This window comes from Ambystoma mexicanum, chromosome 10, assembly GCF_040938575.1.
Source record: "Ambystoma mexicanum isolate Mex_15411 chromosome 10, UKY_AmexF1_1, whole genome shotgun sequence".
Taxonomy (NCBI): Eukaryota; Metazoa; Chordata; class Amphibia; order Caudata; family Ambystomatidae; genus Ambystoma; species Ambystoma mexicanum.
The window spans coordinates 131,060,609-131,084,094 of NC_090932.1; the positions used below are offsets into that span (position 1 = coordinate 131,060,609).

Below are 23,486 nucleotides of genomic sequence, written 5' to 3' on the forward strand. Positions count from 1 at the left end.
ATCTGAGCAGAGCCTGCTGACAAAGGTTTGAATCCCAGCAGGGCCAAACTCAGCCTTTCATCCTACCGAGGTCGATAAATGAGCACCACACACCATGGGTAATAATAATAAGCAGCGCTCAGATGCCTGAGGGTTCGTAGCACTATATAAATGCTAAATAATAATTATTATTATAAACAACGTACACAGTTAAAACGAAAATACTAACTTCTCAAAAACATAAAAGTGAAGACCATGTCACTGCTCAACCAAGGTGTCTCTTCCTTATGAAAGCACATTAGATGCAAGGGTGAGGTGAGGGAAAGTAAATTCTATTTCAATTACTACGTTTTGAAAGCAGCAAATATAAAACGGCAGACAAATGAAACATTGCTTACACTGGCTGGGCATATCTAATTTCTTTCAAGTATAGTAAATATGTTTGATATTTCCCAAAAAATGCATTTTGTAAGTGATTGAATAAATGTTCAAAAGATGCCATTTTGCATATTTCAGTTAACCAGTCTTTCAACATTGGCAAAGATGTACTACCCCAGTATCCGAGCACACGTTTGTGCTCCTGTTAAGGATGAAGATTGTCATAAGACAGTGTTTTGCTATATTACTATGGTAAGAGAAATCATGTAGTAAGATCATTTGAGGGTGGTAGCTTGTACATGGACGAACATTTTTCCAATACTTTCCAAGATGTATGCATGATCAAAGTATATGTGTGATGTTTGCACCCGTGTTCTGCATTTCCAGCAAATGTCTGAATTTGGAAGCTATGTGGCCTTTATTTAGCATTAAATGACACTTATAAGAATGTTATACTAGCCAAAAACTTAAGGTTGTACCACAAGCATTTATTTTGACTTTTCTTTGAAACTGAACTATGAAATTCATATTCCCAATTGACCTTTAGTGATATTACATCAAGGTACGCGGTATTTACCCCGAGTTACATTATATATGTCTTTGATAAATGAATTATGCAACCTTCATACATTGTATGGAAAATAATATAAAATAAACAGTGATTTGAATGGAATAAACATGCCCCAAATTAGGCAACCTCTGCAAGCGTAAAACCATAGAGATTGTGAACTTTTATATACTTTCTAGTGGCAGACAACATTTGTCAGTGGGCCACAGTGGCAATCTGCTTATTAATACGGTTCCGAGCAGCCAATCTTGCAATTTCACAAACAATAAATGCTTTCAGCTGCTAGATTCAAATACCAATGGCAAGTATTTGTCATCCTACCCTTCTACCATACAGATATTTGTAAAGGGTTTGCCAAATTCTGTGCTCCAATAGTGCAAAAAAACAAATCCTTGGACCATGCGTGTGAGAAAACCTGGTGCCATCATTTGTTCACTAGACAGCTCTGTCAAGAAACGATTCTGAAATACTGTACTGCCATTTTTAAACACCTTGTATACAATTGTTTTATAAACCGTGTTTACATGCACGGGTTGGATAAATGATCCTTCACAGTATGTCAGCAAAAGAAGTGTTTCCATTTAGGGAACAAAGGTTTGGAGCGGGTGATTGAGGATTTAAAGCCCATATTTACCTTGCACTCTGCTCTTTTATCTTCCACCGCTCATACTTCTGTCTTCATAAATGGTGATTTCAATCTGTACAGCATAGTTAAGAAAACACTGCACGTGATGCAAGATGATCACAAGTAAAACACAACTCAGCATGTATAAAGGTTTTGAAACTGCGAGGCTGTACCTTCTACATAAGATAAACAGTTTTTCTTGCCCAGCATTTCAGTGCAGGGTAGCAACTTGGTGGACAAATGAAAGAAATTGGTGGTAATCGGCATAACATTTATGAGGCTTCTTAGATGAGCTTTAGGGTGGTTCGCTATGCACTGAACCAGATGTAGAATGAACGATTACTCATGGTGTAAGCCTGTGCAAACATCCGCCTGGCCAAACTCGCAAGTCTAAATTGCTTATTGGTTGACTCGCAAGCTCTAGTGGGATTCGGAAGTACATAGGAGTTCAGGAGGCAAATCTGAGTGATTTGCAGGGCCAATAAGAGCTTTTGCGGCCATATAAAAAAGGCACAGCACACTTCGCAAAGATAATATTTGTGGCTATGTCTTACTTTTCAGGAAGTGGCGATCACTAATGTAATATCCCTCTAGTATACTGTCCCAAACCACAATTCGGGAACAATAAACTGGCTATTTGTTATCAAAACTTTAATTCATTTAAACAAAAATAAATTGCAGTTGGTCCCCTTACCTTACGCAGGGGAAGTCGTGACAATAAGATGCATAGAATATGATGGTGTGTTAGGCGAGACTGTATGCAGTACCCTGTGGGACACTGCACCAGCCTTGTCCTCTTGGCAATCGTTAACCCAACCTTTGGTATAAGCATGTACTACACAAGTTGGTAGAGTGACTGAATAGCCAGGCTTATCTCAAGAGTGGTCAATGTGAGCTGTATGGTTGTAACAGAGATTCACAATGACAGGTATTCAAATAAACACTCATAACAATTATTTATTAATTTAACAGTGAGTTGAATAAGCCTTCTTTAGAAGGGAGCAAATATATGTAACACAAAAGTATACTTCAAAATACACACTCAGTTTCTTTAAATCAGTGGATACCCATTTGGGATAGCGCAGACACTTCCTACACCCTGAGGTGACTTAAATCAGGACACTGTGGACATTGATATATCACTGGCCCATTTAGAGCAATACTGAGGTTAGTGTCAAACGGAACAGATGAAGGAATAAAAACAATGGTTAACAAATATTCTTAAGCAGGTAAGCACTTTTGAACCCTCAATGCAAAGTAAATTAACACTTTCCCAGTTACACAAGTTATCTAAGGTGCGACTTTTGTTGAGGGATAGTTAAAGCACAAAGTCACAGGTGAGAAATGTCTTTCAGGGAGCCAGGACAGCCAATGTTAATTGAGCAAAAGTCTAGGTGAGCTGAAGCACTTCTTGCAGATAAGTATAAAGTTTTGCACACCGTTTTAGAAGTCTTTGTAGAAAATGAAATCATTGTTGGACCACAAGCTGGGAGGCATGTGAGGGGCAAAGCTGCAAGCAACTCTGCAAAAGGCAACCAAGACAAGTCTCAACTGAGAGCTAGCAAGGCTACACAACAAGAGGCAAGTACCCTTTAGTTTACAGTACCTTAGGTCTGAAGAAATTGGTTCCAGTTGGCTTCTGTTCCAATTGTAGTATGGCACATCCTGTTGTTCCTGGCCCCAAGTCGTGGGGACAAGAGAGAGGACGTATGGGGACTCCTGCACTACTGTTTGAAGGTCGGTGGCATGCAATGGGCAAACTTCAGATCAGCGGTACTTCGCGGTTTCAGTTTATTGCGAATAGCACGACTGCGTTTCTCATCCGAGAAATCCGAGGTATCCACCTTATGGACTTTCCTCACATATGGGGGCCAGCACTCTGTTGAGGTGGCTCAGGCTTGGTCAGTCCTGCTTCATAGGAGACGAGACACTCGATTCTGGTGTTCCTCTCCCTGGCAATCGGTTCCTGCAGCAGCAGTGGAAGTACAGCCAGCTTCAAGAGGATGTCCAGATGAGTTTGTCTTGGGGTCGATTGGTCCCACCAACCCAAGGGGAGAAGTCGTCCTTTGCAGGGCTTCTCTAGTCGAGGCGAATTCGGAGCTTCAGCACACAGTTCAAATGTATTCTTGGTTTGGATTGACATGGCATTTCAATTTGTATTAAATGAAGTGAGAAAGCAAGGTGCATTTCATATTAAAATATCAATGTATTTTAGTGGCACCATTCCAGACCATCTACTCCTGGGACTTGAAAGAAAAATAGTTCTACAGAGCATATATCATTTCATTTGGGGAAGTCTCATACTCAGTATTGGAATAATCCTTTCAATTCTTGGGAGGAGCATGGGTCCTTGTAGCCTTTAGGTAATCTCCCAGTTCCTTACTGATTTGCTTCCTTTAATTATAGCCATCTCAAGTTCCTTTCTGGACAAGGCTCATCCCCTTTAAATATCATCGAGGATCATTATTCCTCCATTTGGAACAGTAATTCTCGCATAACCAGCCATCATGGAATTCCAGCTCTTCAGTTAGTCTCTCTGTGATTACTTCCTCTGTGTCTTCCCTGTTTAATATCTGCAATAGTCCCACACTGTCATTAATGATCTTGCACATTCTAATCGTTCAATTTCAACCACTGGCTTATCTAACATGCAACACTCTTGTTAGGTAAGAATTGATGCAGTCCAACTGGTGTAGGGCTACACAAGACCTCTTGGTATTAGGTAACCCACCTTTTAATATAGGCCTGTACTACACAAGTTGGTTGTGAGAGGGAGCAGCTAGGCTTATTTTAAGAGGGGTAATGTGAGCTGTAGAGCTGTACAATGAAATCGGTAAATGCTGGTATCCAAGTAAACACTTAAAGTTATATATGCACAAAGATAATTAAAGCATTCTTTAAAAAGCAGCAACTAATGGTAAAATTAATCCCAAAGTTAGGATTCAATTTGTAACAGAAGCAATAAGGCAGCTGAGTAACTTTTCATATGTTATATATTTTCCAGCACATAGAATGATGACATTTAAGGTCAGGGATAACACTTATTTGTGATCACCATTGCAATATTTAGTTATAAGGAGGGCATGGCTATAGTTCGATTAATACTTGGTACTAAAAACAAATTGTTAGATTCTCCCTGAGGGATGTAGGCAGTCTTTTATCCCAGTCTTTTATCCCAGCAATAATAGTGTCCAACAATTAAAAGCTGCAAGGGAACAAGTACAGTAAAAAGCCAATAGGTTCAGAAGGGGGCTTTTAGGGAGCGAGGACAGCCAAAGTCAATGGGCTAGTTCAAAGTCATGATGCACTCTTAGAAAATATTTGAGCAAAGTCAGTAGTTCAAATATTAAATCACAGCAACTCAAGAGGAGTCACCTTGAAGAAGCTGAAAGGCCAGTGCAAGTGAGTTGAGGTCAACGCTAAAGAGGGTAAAATAGCACCCCCCAAGGTAAGAAGCACCACAAATTGCAAAAGGTTGATGTACCCCAAGCCCCCACAGTACCTGTGAACTGAAGAATTTGTTCCAGCTGGATGCGTTCCTGTTGCAGTGTAGCAGACCCTTGTTCCTGGTCGTGGTGCTGAAAGGGAGGACGTATGGCGGGCTCCTGCAGCAGCACTCAAGAGAGGGACTCGGCAGCAATGTATTCTCCTTGATTCAGCGGCGCTTTGTGGTTTTGGCACCTTTTTCTAAGCGCCAAAGAAGAATGTACAGCTCTGGTTAGAAGTTACGGGATCCCTCGGTCCTGGAGTCTGGTGAGGGGACTCTGGACGAAGATGTCCTGTTTCTGTAGGGTCCTCTGGATGCCCAAGAAGATTTGGCCGGATTCGCACTTTGGAAGACAATGCACTCTATGATGGTCAGAGGTGCCTGGGTATTGGGATTCAGCAGCCTTGATAAGTCACAGCAAGTCAGGGTTGAGCTAAATTGAAGCTAGTCTTTAGGCTAGTTGATCCCACCAGCCCAAGGGAGACGATTGTTCGGGTGCGGATCGTCCCAGTCGAAACGAAAAACAGTCAGCTCAGCTGCAGGGCTTTACTGGGAATTTTGCGGTGCAGGATGGTGCTGCTCGCGTCTCTATGTCTTCTTCATGGGATGTTGTTCTCCAGTGGTCGACTCTGCTTCTAGTCCCAAAAACCTTGCCTTTTAAGCAAGTTCCCACTTATTCACAGCCCTAGGCTGTCAATCACCCAGCTGGCCAATCAGAACTGGTTTCAGTCAGGCACACCTAGAGATAAAGGACAAGGAAGTTTCAGGACCCTCCCTCACTTCCTGCCTTTCCAGACACACTGGGGCTTGGGAGGGCTTCAACGCTAAAGCCCGCCAAAGGCAAAATACACAAGAGATTTAAACCAGATTCCAACAACAGAGTAAAAGCCCAGAAGAAACTAACTTGACAAAAAATGGCAAAGAAAGAAGACAGGGGGCATTTTGGGAAAATAGTCACCCTAAGTGCTGTACTACAGCTGACGATTCAGCCTGCAGATACATGGCACAAGGTAGTAAAAAAGAAGCCACTGCCACCAGCCATTCAAGTGAGTTAGTGTAACAATGTTACAAGAGGAGTGGGATAAGGGAGTTACTATGTAACCCCCTCAGCACTCCACGTAGGGTGGTGTATGCTGGACCCACAAAAGAAAAGTTAAGACAGACAGGGGTCATCTTACTAGTTTTAGGAAAAGTAGTTCATCCAGGAAAATGTAGTTAAACATTAAGAGAAGTCTAAGGTACTTCTCAGTGTGCCACAATGCAAACAGCAGATGCCTATGGAGTTTACCAGACTCCATTAAACAGTAGGAAATAGACAAATCCTAGTCAGAAAAAACACGAGAGAGTGAGAAAAAAGTCCCACTCACTCGGGAGTTAAAATTAAAAAGCCCCGAGTCCAGCAAAAGTGATGGGGGTCTACAAGGAGTCATCTTAAAAAGAATAGTTTCTATATGGCTTCAAATAATGCTATATTTAGATTATGTCCTCCATCTGAACTGTGGAGGTTGGACCTCATGTTCAACACAATGACTCATGTGAGCAACACTTTGCAATGTCAGTCAATAAATGATTTGAATAATATGAAAGCTGTTGTTTCCTTCATTAGGCCGAACATGTGGCTGACATTATGGAGAGGCATGTTCAAAAGGTAACATGCTAAGTGCAATAACGTTTCTTTGAAATCTGAATGGGGAGAAGAGGGCTCTGCCACATAGTCAGTTCAGATTCTAATCGCTACAAACCCCCATAGATTTCAGCTTTAATGTATTTTCAATGAGATCTACTCAGTCTAGACTCCTTTGGGATTCGTCTATTTTATACATCCCTTTATTTGTGGGTTTTAATGGATTTTTCCGATGTGATAAATGGACCGCCCACCACAGGGCAAGGATGCCAGAAGACGGGCAGGCTTTAATGCAGACCTTGGGTTATGGAAAGATCAAAATTGCTGTTCATTTAACTTGACTATCCACAAGAATTTAATATTGCCACAGCCATATTCAGTCATGTAGATGTACAATAATAATGGATTCCTACATCGCTAGAATTCAAAGGAAAGGAATATACGTTTTTCATTGAATAGTTTCACCGGCTTTACATAAAATACATTCCAGAGCTGACAACAAAACAAGTGTTGGAGTGAGAATGCGAACATATTGGGGTCTCCACATTTGAAGGGTGCTATTCAAGAGGGGGTCAGAGGAAGTTGACGTGTGTACGCTGTAGTCAGGAACATGCCACTTCTGCACAACACTTCATGCCACACTTGCTTAGCGCCTTGCATATGTTGCATTTCATAGAACCCCCTGAGGCTCCCCAAACAACTCTACTTTGCTTCCATACCAAAACAGCCTGAACCAGTAGTACCACCCACCAAGCAGGGCCAAGATACCAAAACCAACATGGCAGGTTGGCTGGTGGTGCTTGCATTGTGGGCAAGATGCAATGTTGGCCTTTAAGGAAGGACTAAGTGATACAACACAGAGGCAGGTCCTGCATAGATTGCTAGATAAACATCTGGCAAGGTGGGGATTGGACTGCAGCCAACTGCAGGAGGTTATGCCATGGAGAAGCACATGATCAGGCACCAGCCTACCACCTTGTAGGTGAATGGCATGAGGATAGGATGAGGACAGACATGGTGAACCGACTGCCCTCGGGATAGTTACCAAATATTGCACAAGTGTTTCTGTGCTATGGTATAGTCACTTACATTATGCTGAAGTGTCACAATCTGAATCGGTTGTAGAAGCTTCTTTCACACGTTTTGTTTGTATAAATACATTCAACCATATTGGAAGTTGCACCACTGTCTGCAAAAAGGAGTTAATCCGGAATCAAATAAATAAACAACAGATTAATGAATCCTCTGGTTGGACTATGACAGAACATAGGTGCAATACTGTTCTAACTATCCTTTCAATTGAAATATATTTCATTTGTTCTTGTGCATTAGACCTCTTGAGACATGTCAATGCATTACACTGAGACAAGAGGGCAGGTTTGACAAGGGCCTGATTGAAAGTGCTCTAGAACGCTTCCACTTTACAAAAGGCTACAGAAAGATGGTCTACAAACATCAATTTGATTTAATATATGTATGTGGGTTACATCCCAGCTTATCTAAGTAAAGCTTGTATAGTGAATAATGGCAGCAGAAAGGTTGAGAAGAATAAGAATAGATGAAAGGTTTGCATTCCAAGCAGAAGAGTGTTGAAGTTGCTGAAATTGAGGAGAGCGGTCTCAGCAGAATGCAGAGATTGGAAGCCAGATTGAAGAGGGTACCGCAGGTTAAATCAAGGAACTTAATGAGTCCATGGAGCAATACTGGCTCTAGGATTTTGGAATAGTGTGTTAAAAGAGAGACGGGGTGAAAGTTGGCAGGACAGTTAGGATCGAGACCAGGTTTCTAAAGGAGAGGGATGACAGTAGCTATCTTATAGGATGAGGGAACAGTGGCATTGTCAAGAGAGGAGTTGAAGAGGGAAGCAAGATGTGCAGCAATACTGGGAGCTATGCTCTTCACAATGTGCAGGTACAGTTGAAGCACGGGAAGGGTTACCCTAAAGTAGTAGGGCAATCTCATCAGGGTTGGTGGGGGCAAAGGAAGACATAGTAGTGGGAGAGGAGGGTAGGTGTGGTGGAGCAAATTGAACAGGATTAGGGTATAGAAGATAATTTGCGAGCGTATTGTTAATGGTAGAAATTTTAGACGCAAAGTAGAGAGCAAGATCATTTGCATAAATAGTAGTGGAGATGGAGGTGGGCTTCGGAGGGGAGAGAAAGATTTTTTGGAAGCGCCTAGGTTGGGAGGATTGAGACAAAAAGAGAGAGAAAAAGATCCCATTTGGCAGCGTCAAGAATAGAGGAATAGTTTTGAAGAGCCTTCCTGACATTTGCCAAGTGCAAAGCTTTTTCCGATTTGTTTAATTACTGCGATTAATTACTATAATGACTACACTCCCGTAAGTATCCAGAGTGCATCCCTTTTCCTTCTTTGAAACAGTCTGTCCTCTAGATTCCTCTACAGGGTGAGTTGTATTTTGTAGTGTGCTAGAACGGTCTGTTGTGATAATAATAAAGTAGATATTTGTATACAACCTTGACTGGACAGTCCCTTTCATCATTGGGCAAGAATTGTATTTTCACTGTGTTGCAACTAACCAACGATCCACTGAATGATGGCTTAGAAACAGATATACATCCCTGCATCACTGGTGCCCCGGATGTTGATTCATCACATGGCCGGAGCGGCAAGGCGTGTACGATCTGCAAAACGGGAGCAGCTGTTTAGAGGATGTCAAGCAGTCATCGAAACAGCAGTCGAAGAGGCCTAATGGTTAATGCGCCAAGACGTAATAGTAGCAATATAAACTCTGTAGACGAGCTCCGCATTAAGCAACCAACCAGAAACGTGGAAAAAAACTATCTGGTGGGACCTCGACGCATGAAGGTTTTTGGGTACACTACACATCACGTTAGGGATAGTGTTACAGTCACGCCCAGGTCGACGTCCCTTTTCAATCTTCGAAAGAAAGATGCAATACTCCACGATTACCACTTGATGTCAGACTATATGCACAGCATGTGATTCTAAGCAGATTAACAAGCATAAGAAACATGGATATATTTTATGCTTTTATTTATATGCTGTAGGTCTTGTTTTTTGGATGTATACTTTTAGGGCTTCTGCCGAATTAAGTGAATTGCTACTACTATAGTGGGGGGTCTTAAGGATGATAGATAGATGATAGAAACTTGGCATACCAGGCTAGCAAGAGACTACGTAATGAGACAAAGGTGCAGATGAAGCGTTGCCAAAGGGGCACACTTAGTTACAGGATGGATGGGGAAGGGGCATTCCTAGATGTGGGGACATTATTGACAACTGCAAAGTATACTTGTATGCCGTGTGGGCAGGCGCAGCGAGAGAAGTCTGTGGGGAAGAGCGGTGTTGGGGGAACCCAAGAGGACAAGGGGTACAAGTGGTAGTGCAGTATAATATGAACCACATAACAGCCATTTTTTAGCATAGGCCGCAGGTAAGCAAGCCATTTGTCTCTTTACACTCACAGGCCATGTGTCTTGGGCAGACATGAATTCCTCAAGCGCTCAGTTGGGTAAGCATTTCGTCCTTTGGCAGATGGGTCTGAGAAGAGGGCTGTGGGGAGAGCGGACCAATCATCGGGAGAGTTTCGGTGTCCCTAGGGTGCAACAGTGTTTTGTGTTCTTGCTGATGTCTGCGGGGCACCTCATTCGTTGGATGCTGTGTGAATGCCTCCACTTTGCCAAGTTCAGGTTGTCTTGTATGTCTCATGAGAACTGGCCACTGGCAGGATAATAAAAGTTCCAGTGGTCAGCACAATCACATAATGTAATAAATGTCATTTTGGGGTGGTGTGGGAAGGTTTGTGACCTCACAAGGGCTGGTGTTGGACAGCAGTAATAAGGATGGCATGCTCCAATTATGAGTAGGTAATGCATGCTTAGCTACAGGGGCCTGATGTAGCCCCACCAATAAGCTTTGTAGGATGGTTTCCTAACTGCTACAATTTTTGTTCTGCAAATTATGTGAGAAATAGATCAAAGGTTTACCAGCAGTAGGCGGCACGGACCGCTCTCCATTTAGTTCCACTCCACTGTGCTGTTTGAACTGTGCTCTCCCCAGCTGCGTCTGAGCCTGTAATAAAGCTGCATTACTTCCTGCTTGGTGTACGCTCCTTTTTGGATTACTTTGGTGTTCCAGTCTTTACTTGTCTTTGGCGTATCCCTGATACAGTCCCACAGGATCTTACTTTGCCCACCTCGGGACAGCATTAGAGAGTGGGTGGTGTCTCATCCCACAGGGTCTCCCAGCAGTCATCCCCATAGACTCCCAGATGTGGCCTTGCTACATATCCCAATTAGGTCATACTAAATCCTTTCAAGACGGCCACACTTTTCTTTAAAGGCTAGTTATTGATTGGTGGCATCTTTAGGTGTGTTCCAAGTAAAATTCCTGCCCACACAAACGGCATACCGACAGTCCACGAAAGGATCAACTAATAAAACAGCATGTACAGCATTTGCCAAGTGTTTTTTTTTGTGGCTGCTTTCAATTTAGTGCATGCTCAACACCAACAAGCCAATCCATGTTTTTATATGTGACAACTGACAATTTGATGCCGCTTTAAGCTCCTTACCCAGCCTGACCTACCGAGGAAGGAGTACTATACATCATTTATAACTAAGCCTCTAAAAGTGGAGGGAGTTAAATCAATTATATTTCTAATGGAGTGATTCACATCTATATAAACGGACCATTGGGGTGTCCCTTTTGGATCCATATTACTTAAAATTAGGGAAAATAGTAACTGTATTGCAAACAGAATCATCCCCTCACACTTCCCCTCTCTTTGTATTACCTAGTCTCTTTTTGCTTAGGGTGGGGGGGGTGGTCAGAAAACCAGACAGCACCAATAGGTTCCAGTACAGTTAATTAGTTGGACTGCATTCATGAGGGACCATTCTCAATCGGTTGCTGAACTGAGACTGCAGATCTTAAAGCATCAAGACAAGCAAGGTGGAAGGATACAACTCTCAGTCCTCTTTCAATTGGGTCGGTTATGAGCAAACCTTGTGGGGCGTAGATCTTCTCATTCTGTTCTTGTATATATTTTATAATTTTCTTTAGAACCTAAATCATACAAAGGGATGAAGTCAACAATCATCAACAGACAAGATTACATGCTTTCATTAAATGCATTTCAGATCATTGTTATTTCAATGACACAGACATTATTGCCATTTATAAGTATGTACAAAAACATCAGTCAACAACGAACACCACAATACTTACCTTTATGTTCTTTTAGATGGACGCAGTATCCTTCCCACACATTCTACATCTTTTGACAGACTACCGGGGGCAGACTCTTTCGAAAACTTTTCATAGCCACCAGGGGGTGCCACAGGTCTACACACTGACTCCGGCTGGCATCACGGACAATTTACGCGAGAAGTAAGGTCACCATTGTTCCATGTTCTGAGTTGTGCGCCCCATTTTATCTCTGTTCCGACCCATGTCACAGACACAAAGGAATGGCCAAACTGGCAAAAGAATTATGAGCAATCTTCCGGCCTTCTTTGAAAAGATGAGGTTCTGTTGGAAGAGTACCTTACACATAAAAAATAACAGTACCAAATTACCCTATTCTCCCAATGGATATCATCCCTCATGATTCCTCTCGTCTAAAGAAAAACCTACAGCTATAAAAAGGAAAGAGGTCAATGTTTGCACAATCACTATACAGAAGGAAGCTTGACGGTCCAATTGTCCAATTTGCGCATCTTTCCCCTAAAAAGAGTTAAGGGAGTCATGTTTTGAGATGCTAAGCTCTTAATCTATGTAACAACAGCATTCTATCAAAGGAGTAGTGGTGAAAAGCAGTGTTAGCTGCATGCTGCTAGTTTAATGAGCTTTAAGCCCAACTCTTTCATGTTATTTTTAAGAAACGGGAGACAAAGATTTGTTGCAAAGACTCCATTGAGAGATGGTCTGTTTGCAAACAAAGCTTCCCAGTCCTCGGTGCTAATTGTCCCTCCAAAAGTGAAAAATGCCTTGTCCTCCTAATATCTTTGGCAGAATGCTGCTTTACTCTGCCAATGTTCTGTCCCACCATGCCTAGGGACACGCCAAAGTCTAAAACAGCAGTCAGAAGACAAGCCAACTTGTCTAAGCCTTTCCAGTGGCACTGAAATTAAAGTTTATGCTATCTACCAAGAGACTCTGCATATAGGGAAGTGTAGTTCCAACACTCCAGCGGACGATCGTAGATGACACAGACAAGCAAAAGACAACTAGGACACTGCATGTTGGGAGATGTGGTCCAACACTCCAAACCCTACATGCAGCTGGTAGTGACAAAAATAGAGCCAAGGGGCATTGCATGCTGCACGTCATGATCCTTTCATCCTTTAATTCCAAAATCTAAGCACTGGTGATGCCAACAAGCAAGAGTGAAGCATTGTATGTTGGAATATCTGCGAAAAAATTACAGATACCTAATCCTTTCAAGAGAAGGTTCAATTTGAGCAGGATGAGATGAAGAATGCACCCTGACACCTAAGAAATGAGGTCTGCGCCCCTTCTCCAGGGTGCGCTCAGCATAAGATCCAGCAGCACTGGAAATCATGTCCTCTTGGTACAACCAGGGGTGATCCAGATCATACTCTCTCTAAGTCTTGAAATAAGTTAAAAGCATATACCAAGATGAATTAGCACAGGATCAGGAGGGGGTACCCCCCCTAGAGACTTCAAGATAAAACTAATTGTGCAGAATAGAGTGCATTTGTGATGTCATCTTTGATGTCCTGGGCCTTAGCAGTGCACAGTGGTGGTGCGAGTTATGGTTGCTTAGCATACCATAACTCGCAAATTTGAGGTTTTTCGGTTTTACTTGTAACCATAGTGTCCCTTTAACAATGTTTTTTCACTGAATTTCATGGGTTTTTACCAGTGCATGCCATTTTCCTACAACTTACTAATATCATACTTACCCCAATATAGCAACACTTCTGTCCAATTTACAATGTTTCACCTTAAAACTCTGCCATTTCCCACCTTCTAGCATCATTTTTAACTCTTTTATACACTTTTTGCAACTTTCTCCACTGTTTTTGCATCTGTCGACGTCTGCAAACGTCTCATACAGACCTTCCGGACAGTGCCACGTGACCATGCGCTCGCACACAGCATGATGACATGTCTGCAAAGGCGTCCGGACTTCGGAATCGGGTCCATGCTTGGAGGACTGTTTGGAACTGCATTGTTAGACTGATCTAGGAACTCAAGCTCAAAATGTACCCTTGCACAGCTCCTACACCTATACTTACTCATTAACAATCTAGTGCAAAGCACATACTTGGAAGAATATTAGTAAAACTGCTATTTCTCTTAAAAATGGCATCTATTACCCTCGCTCCTCCCCAGGAGCCATCACCACCACCAGCTGGAGGACCTACACAACAGAAAAAGCACAGCACTTCCAAAGACAGTGAAGCGGACCAAGAAGATGAGGTAGAGGACGTGCCTACCTCTAGCACCCACAGAGAATCATGGGTGTGGCAGTTCTTTACCACTATTGGGAGTGTACCAAAGGCTTAAGATACCAAAGTGAAATGCACAAAGCAGGAACCCAGGGTGCTTAAAAAAGGTCTTCCTACAGCGGGACACCAATCCTTTTCCAAGATTGCCACCATGGAAAGAGAAGGCAGTGCTCCATACAGAGCCCCTCTTCCCTTTCTATGGCAGCCTGCAGAACCCTATGACCATATTAACACAAGCAATTTTTTTTCCCTTTCAAACCTATCCTACTTTCGAATAACTTTACCACATAGCCGGTCCCAGGTGGACATGGCCACTTTAACACCATTTTTCGTCCGCAACAGGTGATAAACAGCCCAGCAGCCCAAGTTATCGGCCCAAGCGAAGTGTGTGTGTGTGCGCCCTGATGTCTGCAGGCTTTAGCGTGTTATAAATAAATAAACGAGGACTTCGGACCATTATCTTCCATTGCAGCCCCCGCAACGGGGGATAAAGGCCATTAGCAACCCTGGTTCCCAAAGCGGGAAGCCGGGGTGCTAAAAATAGATTTCTCTTCCTACAGTAGGAATGAAGGACAATCCTTTTCCAAGATGGCCACCATGGAAAGAGAAGGCAGGGCTTTGTACAGTGCCCCTCTTCCCTTTCTATGGCAGCCTGCAGAACCCTATGGCCATATTAGCACAAGCACATTTTTTTTCTCTTTGAAACCTATCCTACTTTCGAATAACTTTACCACACAGCCGGTCCCAGGTGGACATGGCCACTTTAACACCATTTTACGTCCCTCGCGGTCATGGCCAGTAGCCAAATTGTCTGCATCATGACCTTATGCCATGACCCAGACAATCTGACTACTGCCCACGGCCATAGGCTATACCTCAGTCACCAAAGGTATATGACTATTTTATGTACCTACATTATGACACTTGTCAAAAAATAAAACCGCACATTTGCAAAATCATGCTTTAATGTCCTTGCCAATGCTCCTCACGAGTTTGCTCGAAATCCGCCCGTGTTTTATTTTTTCAAAAGTGTCAAAATGTATGTACATACAATAGTCATATAACTCTCTCTCCACCTGCGGTGTTCCACAGGGGTCTAACCTCTCACCCTGGTTGTTCCAACCAATCTCTGGCACCTCTGCCCACCGCTTTGCTGCTTTCTGCGCCAACTTCCAATGCTATGCGGACGACACCCAGCTCGCTTTCAAGCTCCCCACTGCCACCCCTTCTCCCTCTCTCAACCTAGATTGTGTCTCTACAATCTAAGAGTAGTGCACCGTCAACGATCTCTGCCTGAATGCCAGCAAGACGTAGATCCTCCTCATTGGCACACCAGTACCCTTCTTTACCCTCACTCTCTCTAAGAAGTCAAACTACCAACTGCACCTCCTCAGAGGTATTCTCCCTCTCCTCTCCTTCCCCCAGAGGCTCACTGTTTCTAGAGCCCTGGTTCTCACTAGGCTGGACTACTGTACCAGCCTCTTTTTAAGTCTGCCCGCCTCTACTTTCCGCCCTCTGCAACTCACCCAGAAGAGGACTGCAAGACCGGTTCTTGGCCTCAAGCCCAGGGATCGTATCCCTCCAGCACTGAAATCCCTCCATTGGCTCCCAGTGGCTGCAAGGATCAAATTCAAGACTCTTTGCATTGTCAACAAAGCCTTCTGGGGCCTGGGACCAAAATATCCCCAGCTTTCTCTTCTAAAGTATCTTCCTACTCGAGCCCTTCACTCCACCATCTCCAACTCATTGAGGGTCAGGCACTTTTCCAAGCAACACGCTGGGGGCAGATCTCTCTACTGCGGGCGCCTCCCTGGGGAATAGCATCCCTGCCTCTCTGAAATTTGACCAGAACCATCTCCGGTTACGGAAGCAGCTCAAGACTTTTCTCTTGGCTTCCGCCTCCTCTCTTCCTCTTTCTTGCTGATCTCCTGTCTGACTCTGCACTGGTTACCTGGCTACTCTCTGAACTACAGGCCCAGGTCCCTACACCCCGACCCGCAAACCTGCACTACCTCCCGGCAACCCTGTACTTTGGGCTGTATCTGTAACCCTACAGCACCCCTACTGCACTATCTATCCCTTGCTGTTCTGCACTTAATCTTGTACTTAACCTGTTGGCCGCACTTCTAGTTTCTTGATGTTTAGATCCTATGTCCTGCACTTGTCCCTCCTCTCTTTCCTCTGGCACTTTTCCCCTTTCCTCTCCCCTGCACTTGCGCAATCTCAATATAACTGGGCCTAGTAAGATCGCCGTCTTGTCCACTCTTGTTCCCCTCCCCTGCCTCATCATGCTTTGGAACACTTGTGTATGGGTGCGCTTTAAATAAAATATCATTTTTTGTCACTCTGCACCAACATATTGTAAGTTCACGCTCATGGACTTTCTCTCTACCAATACTGTAAGGTGTACCCCACCCTTCGTGTTAGGGAAGAATTGAGTAGTAACCGTGATGCTGGAAATGCATCAGAGGGACAGGGCCTCTGAATCCTTGTCCTTTATTGCCTTATCATGTGTGCTCTGTCTTATTTTCCGTGCAGCAGTTCACGTGGGACTCCAGGCAGTGCAGCTCTCCCTGTATTTGGTTTGGTGAACAGACACTTTGGATACCCTTATGGCACCCATGGGTGGGAGTACCATCCTGTACTCCTAGTGTATGTTTTTGGGCACCTGTATGTGGCCCACAGAGCAGGGTAGGGGCTGGTGGCAGTTCTGTGCTGAATTGACAGGTGCCCTGCACATCCTCCATTTTGGGATGCCCAGGACCTGTCATTTGAATCAGTGGATTCCTGATAGGAAACAAGAGGGCCCCTGTGGCCTCTTGCTTTCTATCAACCGTTACCTTACTTTTCCCAAAGTCCCGGGAAGCCCTGACTTGTGTCCCTTCCCCCCAACTGGCTGTTGGGTGGAATTTCCATATATGGTGTTGTGGGGAAGTCCAGGCCAGAATGGCTGGAGCCTTCCAAATGACTATGTTGTGGGTACGCCCGTGGGGCGGGACCTGGGTGAATGGACTGTGTGACTAATACACATTCTGTGTTATGGGTGTCTAGTATCTGGTGTTTGACACAATGACTGAGACAGCCCTGCCCGAAACTGGTACGAATGCAGTGTGCAGTGCTGAATGGCAGAGTGCTTGTCCGAATCCACATTCCGTGTTGTGAGTGTCTGGATGGAGAAGAATGGCCTGAATGCACTGTGAGCCTGATTGGCTGCCGGACTGCCTGAATGCCCTTCTGAGTGATTGGTTGCCCGGATGTGACCCAGCAGAGTGAATGGGAGATCAACAGTATATATGGGGGCCTCTCACTGCTAGAAGTCATTCAGAAGCTGAAGTTGATATTGGATTACTCTCGAAGCCGCGCCGGAAGAAGAAGGTGAACCGATGTTCCCTTCCTTGCAATCTGAAAGCTGCTGTGCCTTCAAGAACTGATCCAAGAGAGGACCTGGCTAGGAGACCTTTCCCCGAGCTATGAGGGACCATCGTGCACCAGCTGATCTTTGCCAATGTTCCCTGGAAGACAGACCTACGAAAGGCTGCCGACCGGAGAAGGGGACTGCCGAGGAGAACGAAGAGAAGAACCAGACAGCCGTCCACTGTCGACCACCGCCGTAGCTGACCGGAGCCGCAGTGCTTCTTTGCCCAAGACATTTTGATCCAAGGACTCCCTTGTTCACCCTTGTCAACCGCTTTCGTCCTGCCGGAGAAAGTCATGGTCGACGACCGAGGAGAATCCGCCGGTGGCTTTCCCCGCCACCCGAAGACCTCAGACGCCGACGAAGCTACTGAAGCCAGTAACGTCCCGTTCGCCGTTGCCAGCCGCAGACGACTCGATGCCCTTGTTGGGTCAAAGTTCTTCACTGACTCTTTGAGGCAACGAACCATCGTCGTCGAGGTGCACCGCACGCCTCCCCTGTTGCAGGACTTCGACCGATCGTCAACGAGAACTGTAAGGACCGAAGCTGCTCCCTCCACGACAACGTTCACAGCCCGACTCTATTGGCTGCATCAACCTTCTTCTAGCCCCAGGAGGACCAGGAAGGCAAGAGCTGGTCCTCCACTCCGAAGGCACACCTCAAAAGGCCTGCGCCTGTCCGAGCCAAAAAGGCAGCGGGGTGAGCCACTCTGCTCGATAGGGCCCCCAAATGACCACCCAGCCATATGCCTGGATTAAGATTCCCAAAGCCGTTTCTCCCAAGGACACTCATTAGATACGATTGGTTTTGCTGCCATTTAGGGTAAGCACGTCTTCCCGACTAAATGTTTCATTGCAATCTGAATGTTTACTGTGACAAACCTTTAATGTGAAAGTTACCCATTGTTACGATCACATCCACGTCAACGCTCATGCAGTGTATCTACAATTATAGTCTTGCTTTGTTAGCTATTTGTTAGCACCGTCTGATCCTGATGCATCATTTTGTATGTACGTACCAACTCTATGCTATAGCTCACCTCCAAGCAGGGTAACCTGGTTACATACCTCCCCACCATAACGCCACAACTAATTACGGTAGCAAGCAAAGTGCTCTCTGCAGCACCCCACTCCCTCTCCACCTACCCGATACTATACTCCGTTACAACCCCCGTGCATTTCACAGTACTGCCCCCCGCACCCAGTGCTACAACGCTCCCATGCACCCTACTTACATTACCGATACTTATCCGATCAGACAGCAAACACCAACCAACTAACTCATATTGCAATTTCCCCAGCTCTGTGTACCCTAGCCTCAACAAATAGTGCCTGCAAGTGCTTTTTCTATATCCTACTATACACATGCCGGCACTATCTCGTTTCCTATTGCCACCATACCGCATTGCACTTTTTTTATTTTTTTTTTAACAGTCTCTTATAAACTATGCAGTCCCATCACGCTTTTTAACATTGGAATATTTTTTTGTGTTGCCTGTATTCTGCGTAGCTCAATACACTTCAAGTAATCCATCCCACTGGGCCACAGCATACTCAGATTTGACGCCTGCCCACCCCAGTATCCAGATTCATACTGCTACTTTACCATGTTCCAAAGGTGCATATATCTACCAAGACCTAGGCCTCGCCCGCATCTATAGCACAAGACATTACCCTTTACCTTTTCCCACACCATTTCTACCTACAACTGACCCTTTCCCTGTGAGCTCAAAACTAAGGGTAAACCATCATGAAAAACACTGTGGACTCTGCCCAAAGAAATACTTTAGCACTGTTTGTTCCCCCCTCTCCTTCATTAGCACCACTAATCACTATTGGAGGCCATGGTCCTACCATCCCACCCACTGTGCCGTGCCTAGGCCTCAGGAGACAGAACAGACTAAGCTCCAGAACATCTCCACAGAACTTCTCATCCATCCGTCCCATCACAGGAACTTCTAGGAAAGCTAGAGTGTCTGTCAGCACATTCCACACCCAAGCCCCATCTGACATCCCTACAAAAACTCCCCCTACCTCCGCCCCCACCGTCAGCTACAATATATCCAAGCACACTATCCCCACCACAAAAACCAACTTTAACACCAGCCTTGACCAAAGCATCTCACACTGCACTGCTGACTTGTGCCACAATACCCCCTACAAGTCTATCACCGCTACCAGACTTGCTCATCACCCCCACAATCAATCTCCTTAAAGGAGCCTTATTAAATGTGCATTCATTAGGTGCTCATGCCTCAGAGGTGCACAACATCATCCTGGAACACAAGCTAGACTTCATGGCACTCACTGAAAATTGGATTCACCCAGCCTCAAGCCCAATACTGCAACTCAGAATCAGCAGCAATGAGAAACTAGAGGGCTACGAGGTCCTTTCTCTTAAATTAACCACAGATCCCAAAACTACTATCAACCTCGTGTTTTACAGAGCACCTAATCCTGCTAACCACCCCGACACTGACATCCCTCTACTCATTACCCCCTTACTCAAACAAAAAACGAAATACTTACTCTTAGGAGACATAAACCTAGGATACAATGACCCCAAAGACCTTCAAGCCACAGCTTTCCACAATGCATTACAAGACATGCAGTTTGTACAAATTGTTAATGAACCCACCCATTCAAAAGGGAGAATCCTCGACTGGATACGATCACTGAATACCACAGTCGCCCTGGAAAGCATCAGTAACACCTTTTGGTCTGAGCACTTCCTAATCCGATTCAATATAGCGACAAATGATTTACAGAAAACCCCATCACCACCACCCATCCCTATACTAGTACGAAACTCACGCCAGCTCACACAAGAGAAACTCACCCCTATTATTAAACTATCAGATCATCCCATCACATCCTCCAACCCTTCTACCACTGCCCACTACTACAATACCTGCCTAAAAACAGCCATTGACGAAGCTGCCCCTCTGAAACCCAAACATAGTAATACCTGGTTTAATGATGAACTCATAGAACTTAGAAGGAACAAAAGAGCGCTAGAGCATCTTACCAGAAAAAAAAACACGGATGAAGCTAGAAAAGAACTCCACTCAGTTACCTCAAAATAGAAACATGCTATTATCATACACAAATCCAAAACGTTTAATACACGTATTGCTAATGCAGCCTCCAACAGTAAAAAATTGTTCTCCACCCTGAGAGAACTTGAAACACCCACTACCCCCCCTCGTGTAGCCACTGCTAGTAAAGCATGGTGTACGACCATTCAAAATGCCTTAGTTTCCAAAATAAACTCCTCCAAGATAAAATCACTTCCAAAACCATTGACCAAACCAAGCTGACCGACACAAGCACACAATTTCACTTTTCATTGGTCTCGCAGGACCTTGTAAAAAAAGCGATTGCCTCTCTCAAACCCTCCTACTGTAAAGGCGACAGCTTCCCAGCCAAACTAGTTAAATCCTGCTCTCAAACCCTTAGCCCCATCATCACCAACTTCATTAACGCCTCCTTCAGTTCCAATACAGTCCCAGCTGATGTCAAAGAAGCTTGAGTAACACCATTACTGAAAAAACCCTCCCTAGACCCAAGCATCCCCACCAACTACAGACCCATCACCACGGTCCCCCTACCTCCTTAAAATAAGACAAAATTGCTTACAAGTCGAAGTGTATTTTGATAACAACCCCTTGTTAGGTGAAAGACAATCGAGCTTCAGACCTAAACATAGCACAGAGACTGCCTTACTTGATTTAAAAAAATCAAATGGACTATTAGAGACTCAGGCAAACTTAGCATACTCCTATTGCTCGATTTGTCCGCTGCGTTCAACCTGGTAGACCAGGACAAACTATGACTATCCCTTACAAATAATTTCAAATTTTCCCAAAATGCAACTGCTTGGATCCAATCATTCTTATCAGAACGAACTTCTAGAGCCGCCATAGGTGAAGTAGCTGCTGACCCCATACCAATACCTCTAGGAGTACCACAAAGTTCCTGCCTTTCGCCCACATTATACAATGCCTACACTAAATTGCTATTCTCCACACTAGATACCATGGGAGTCATCTATACCAATTTTGCTGATGACACTCAGATACTTATCCCAATCATGGGAAATAAAACCATCACCATAAACAATATCTATTCCCTTATCCAAAACTGGATGGCCTCCAATAGCCTCTGCCTCAATGGCGAGAAAACAGATACTTATTGTAGGCTCACCAGCCCAACTGAAAAAACTTCCCCAAGATTACACCTCTATCATCATTGATGACACGCCCATTCCAATTTCCAACCAAGTCAAAACTTTAGGTGTCTTTTTAGACTCAAGTCTCACTATGGCCAGACACATCAATTCCCTTGCATGTTCCACTTCATTCACAGCCAAGCTCATTTCCCTTAGCCGGCAATTTCTTACCCCACACCAAACTGTATCACTCTTGCCAGAGCCTTTATTTTGTCTAAACATGATTACTGTAACATTCTTCTATTCGGATCAACTAAGAAAAATCTGACTAAGTTACAACTGTTGCAAAATAAGGCCCTTGGAGCAGCCCTAGGAATAAAAAAAACTGAGCACATCTCTCAAACCAGGAGAGACTACCACTGGCTCCCCATACAAGCTAGAATTATATTCACAACTCTTACTACCACGCATAAATGTATCGCACAAAATGACCCCAACCTACTTAAACTCCTGCTTAAAGCATAAAACTCCTAGCAGGCTTCTTAGATCCAACAATGACTTACTGCTATGTGTCCCACGATTCAAGAACTCTAGAACCAGAGATTCCTGCTTCTCTGTTGGTGCCCCCCAGGTTATGGAATATTCTCCCTATAAGCATCCGTAGTGAGATTTCACATTGCCCAATTCAAGAAACTTCTAAAATCATGTGTATTTAATACATTTTAAGCATCCTGTTTTGGACAGCATCCTACCCTTAATGCCTATAACAAGAGTCGGTTAGATATTTTTGCCTATTGTGATTTAAAGGTTATTTTCTGAAAATATGATTATCATGTATATATTGAGATCTAATTGTACTTTCATACCTTGTATATAACTGTATTTTATCTTGTGATAACTGTACACTATGTATTATAACCATATGTAACCAGCATGTTAAGCCTTCTTACTGTAACCTACGCCATGATAACCGAGGGTTTGGGCGTATTAACAAATACAATAAATATAAAATAAAATAACGTTCACCTTTTCTTCATCTCGGAGGTTCGATGACCCATGGCCCTTGCCTGAAAGGGAGCGCACTCAAGAAGGGCCAGTCGATTCCCCGACAAAGAACTCTACAACGCAAGGTACATTTGGGTTGCATAACTATAGACGAAGATAAGACTTTAATAGACAATGTATGGACTGCGCTTGTAGTGCATCTTCCTTTACAGGTTGCCCAGGTGGGTGGATCCTCATACAGAACTATGCCCGACGGTAGGGGGCTCAGTATTCTACCAACTTGTCCTCCTCCTGTCTATGGTTGATATTGTTTTGCTGTGTTGATGCGTATGCTATTTGAACTGAGTAATGTTGATGCATTTTAATGGAATCAGAGTAATCATGGTACCACCTAAAACTGTGTATATTTACCATTTTAGAATTGTCGGAGTACAAAGTGTATTATCGTGATTGTGTATGTAACCTTGAACCTTATTTATATAAAGACTGTTTTAACTAACATAGTGTGTAGCCATTCCTTTGTGGGTGCTTGGGCACTACACTGTACTTAAGAACCAGCCCGCATCACCTCTTGAGTAGCTAGGCCTTGATTGCTCGTCCATTGCTACCAAGAATAGAGAATCTTGGCTGGGGGCCTCTGTGCCTCTCCTCTGCCGTAAAGAGAGCAGGAGTACAGACACCACCCTCTGGTCTTTACAGTAACCCTGTTGGAGACTACACCACCCTTGTCCTCTTGGTATTAGGTAACCACCTATTGGGATAGGTCTGTACT

At 44.1% G+C, this 23,486-nt stretch overlaps 1 protein-coding gene across 1 annotated transcript in view; it reads right to left on the reverse strand.

Moving 5' to 3' along the window:
• GOLGA7 (golgin A7) overlaps window positions 1–23,486 on the reverse strand; it is a 212,933-nt gene that overhangs the window by 94,003 nt on the left and 95,444 nt on the right. The window contains exons 4-5 of the mRNA XM_069617622.1: window positions 11,612–11,713; window positions 1,560–1,623 (exon numbers count right to left, since the gene is read on the reverse strand). Coding sequence (XP_069473723.1) covers window positions 1,576–1,623; window positions 11,612–11,713 — 150 coding nt within the window. The 3' untranslated portion in view covers window positions 1,560–1,575. The remainder of the gene's footprint in view (window positions 1–1,559; window positions 1,624–11,611; window positions 11,714–23,486) is intronic.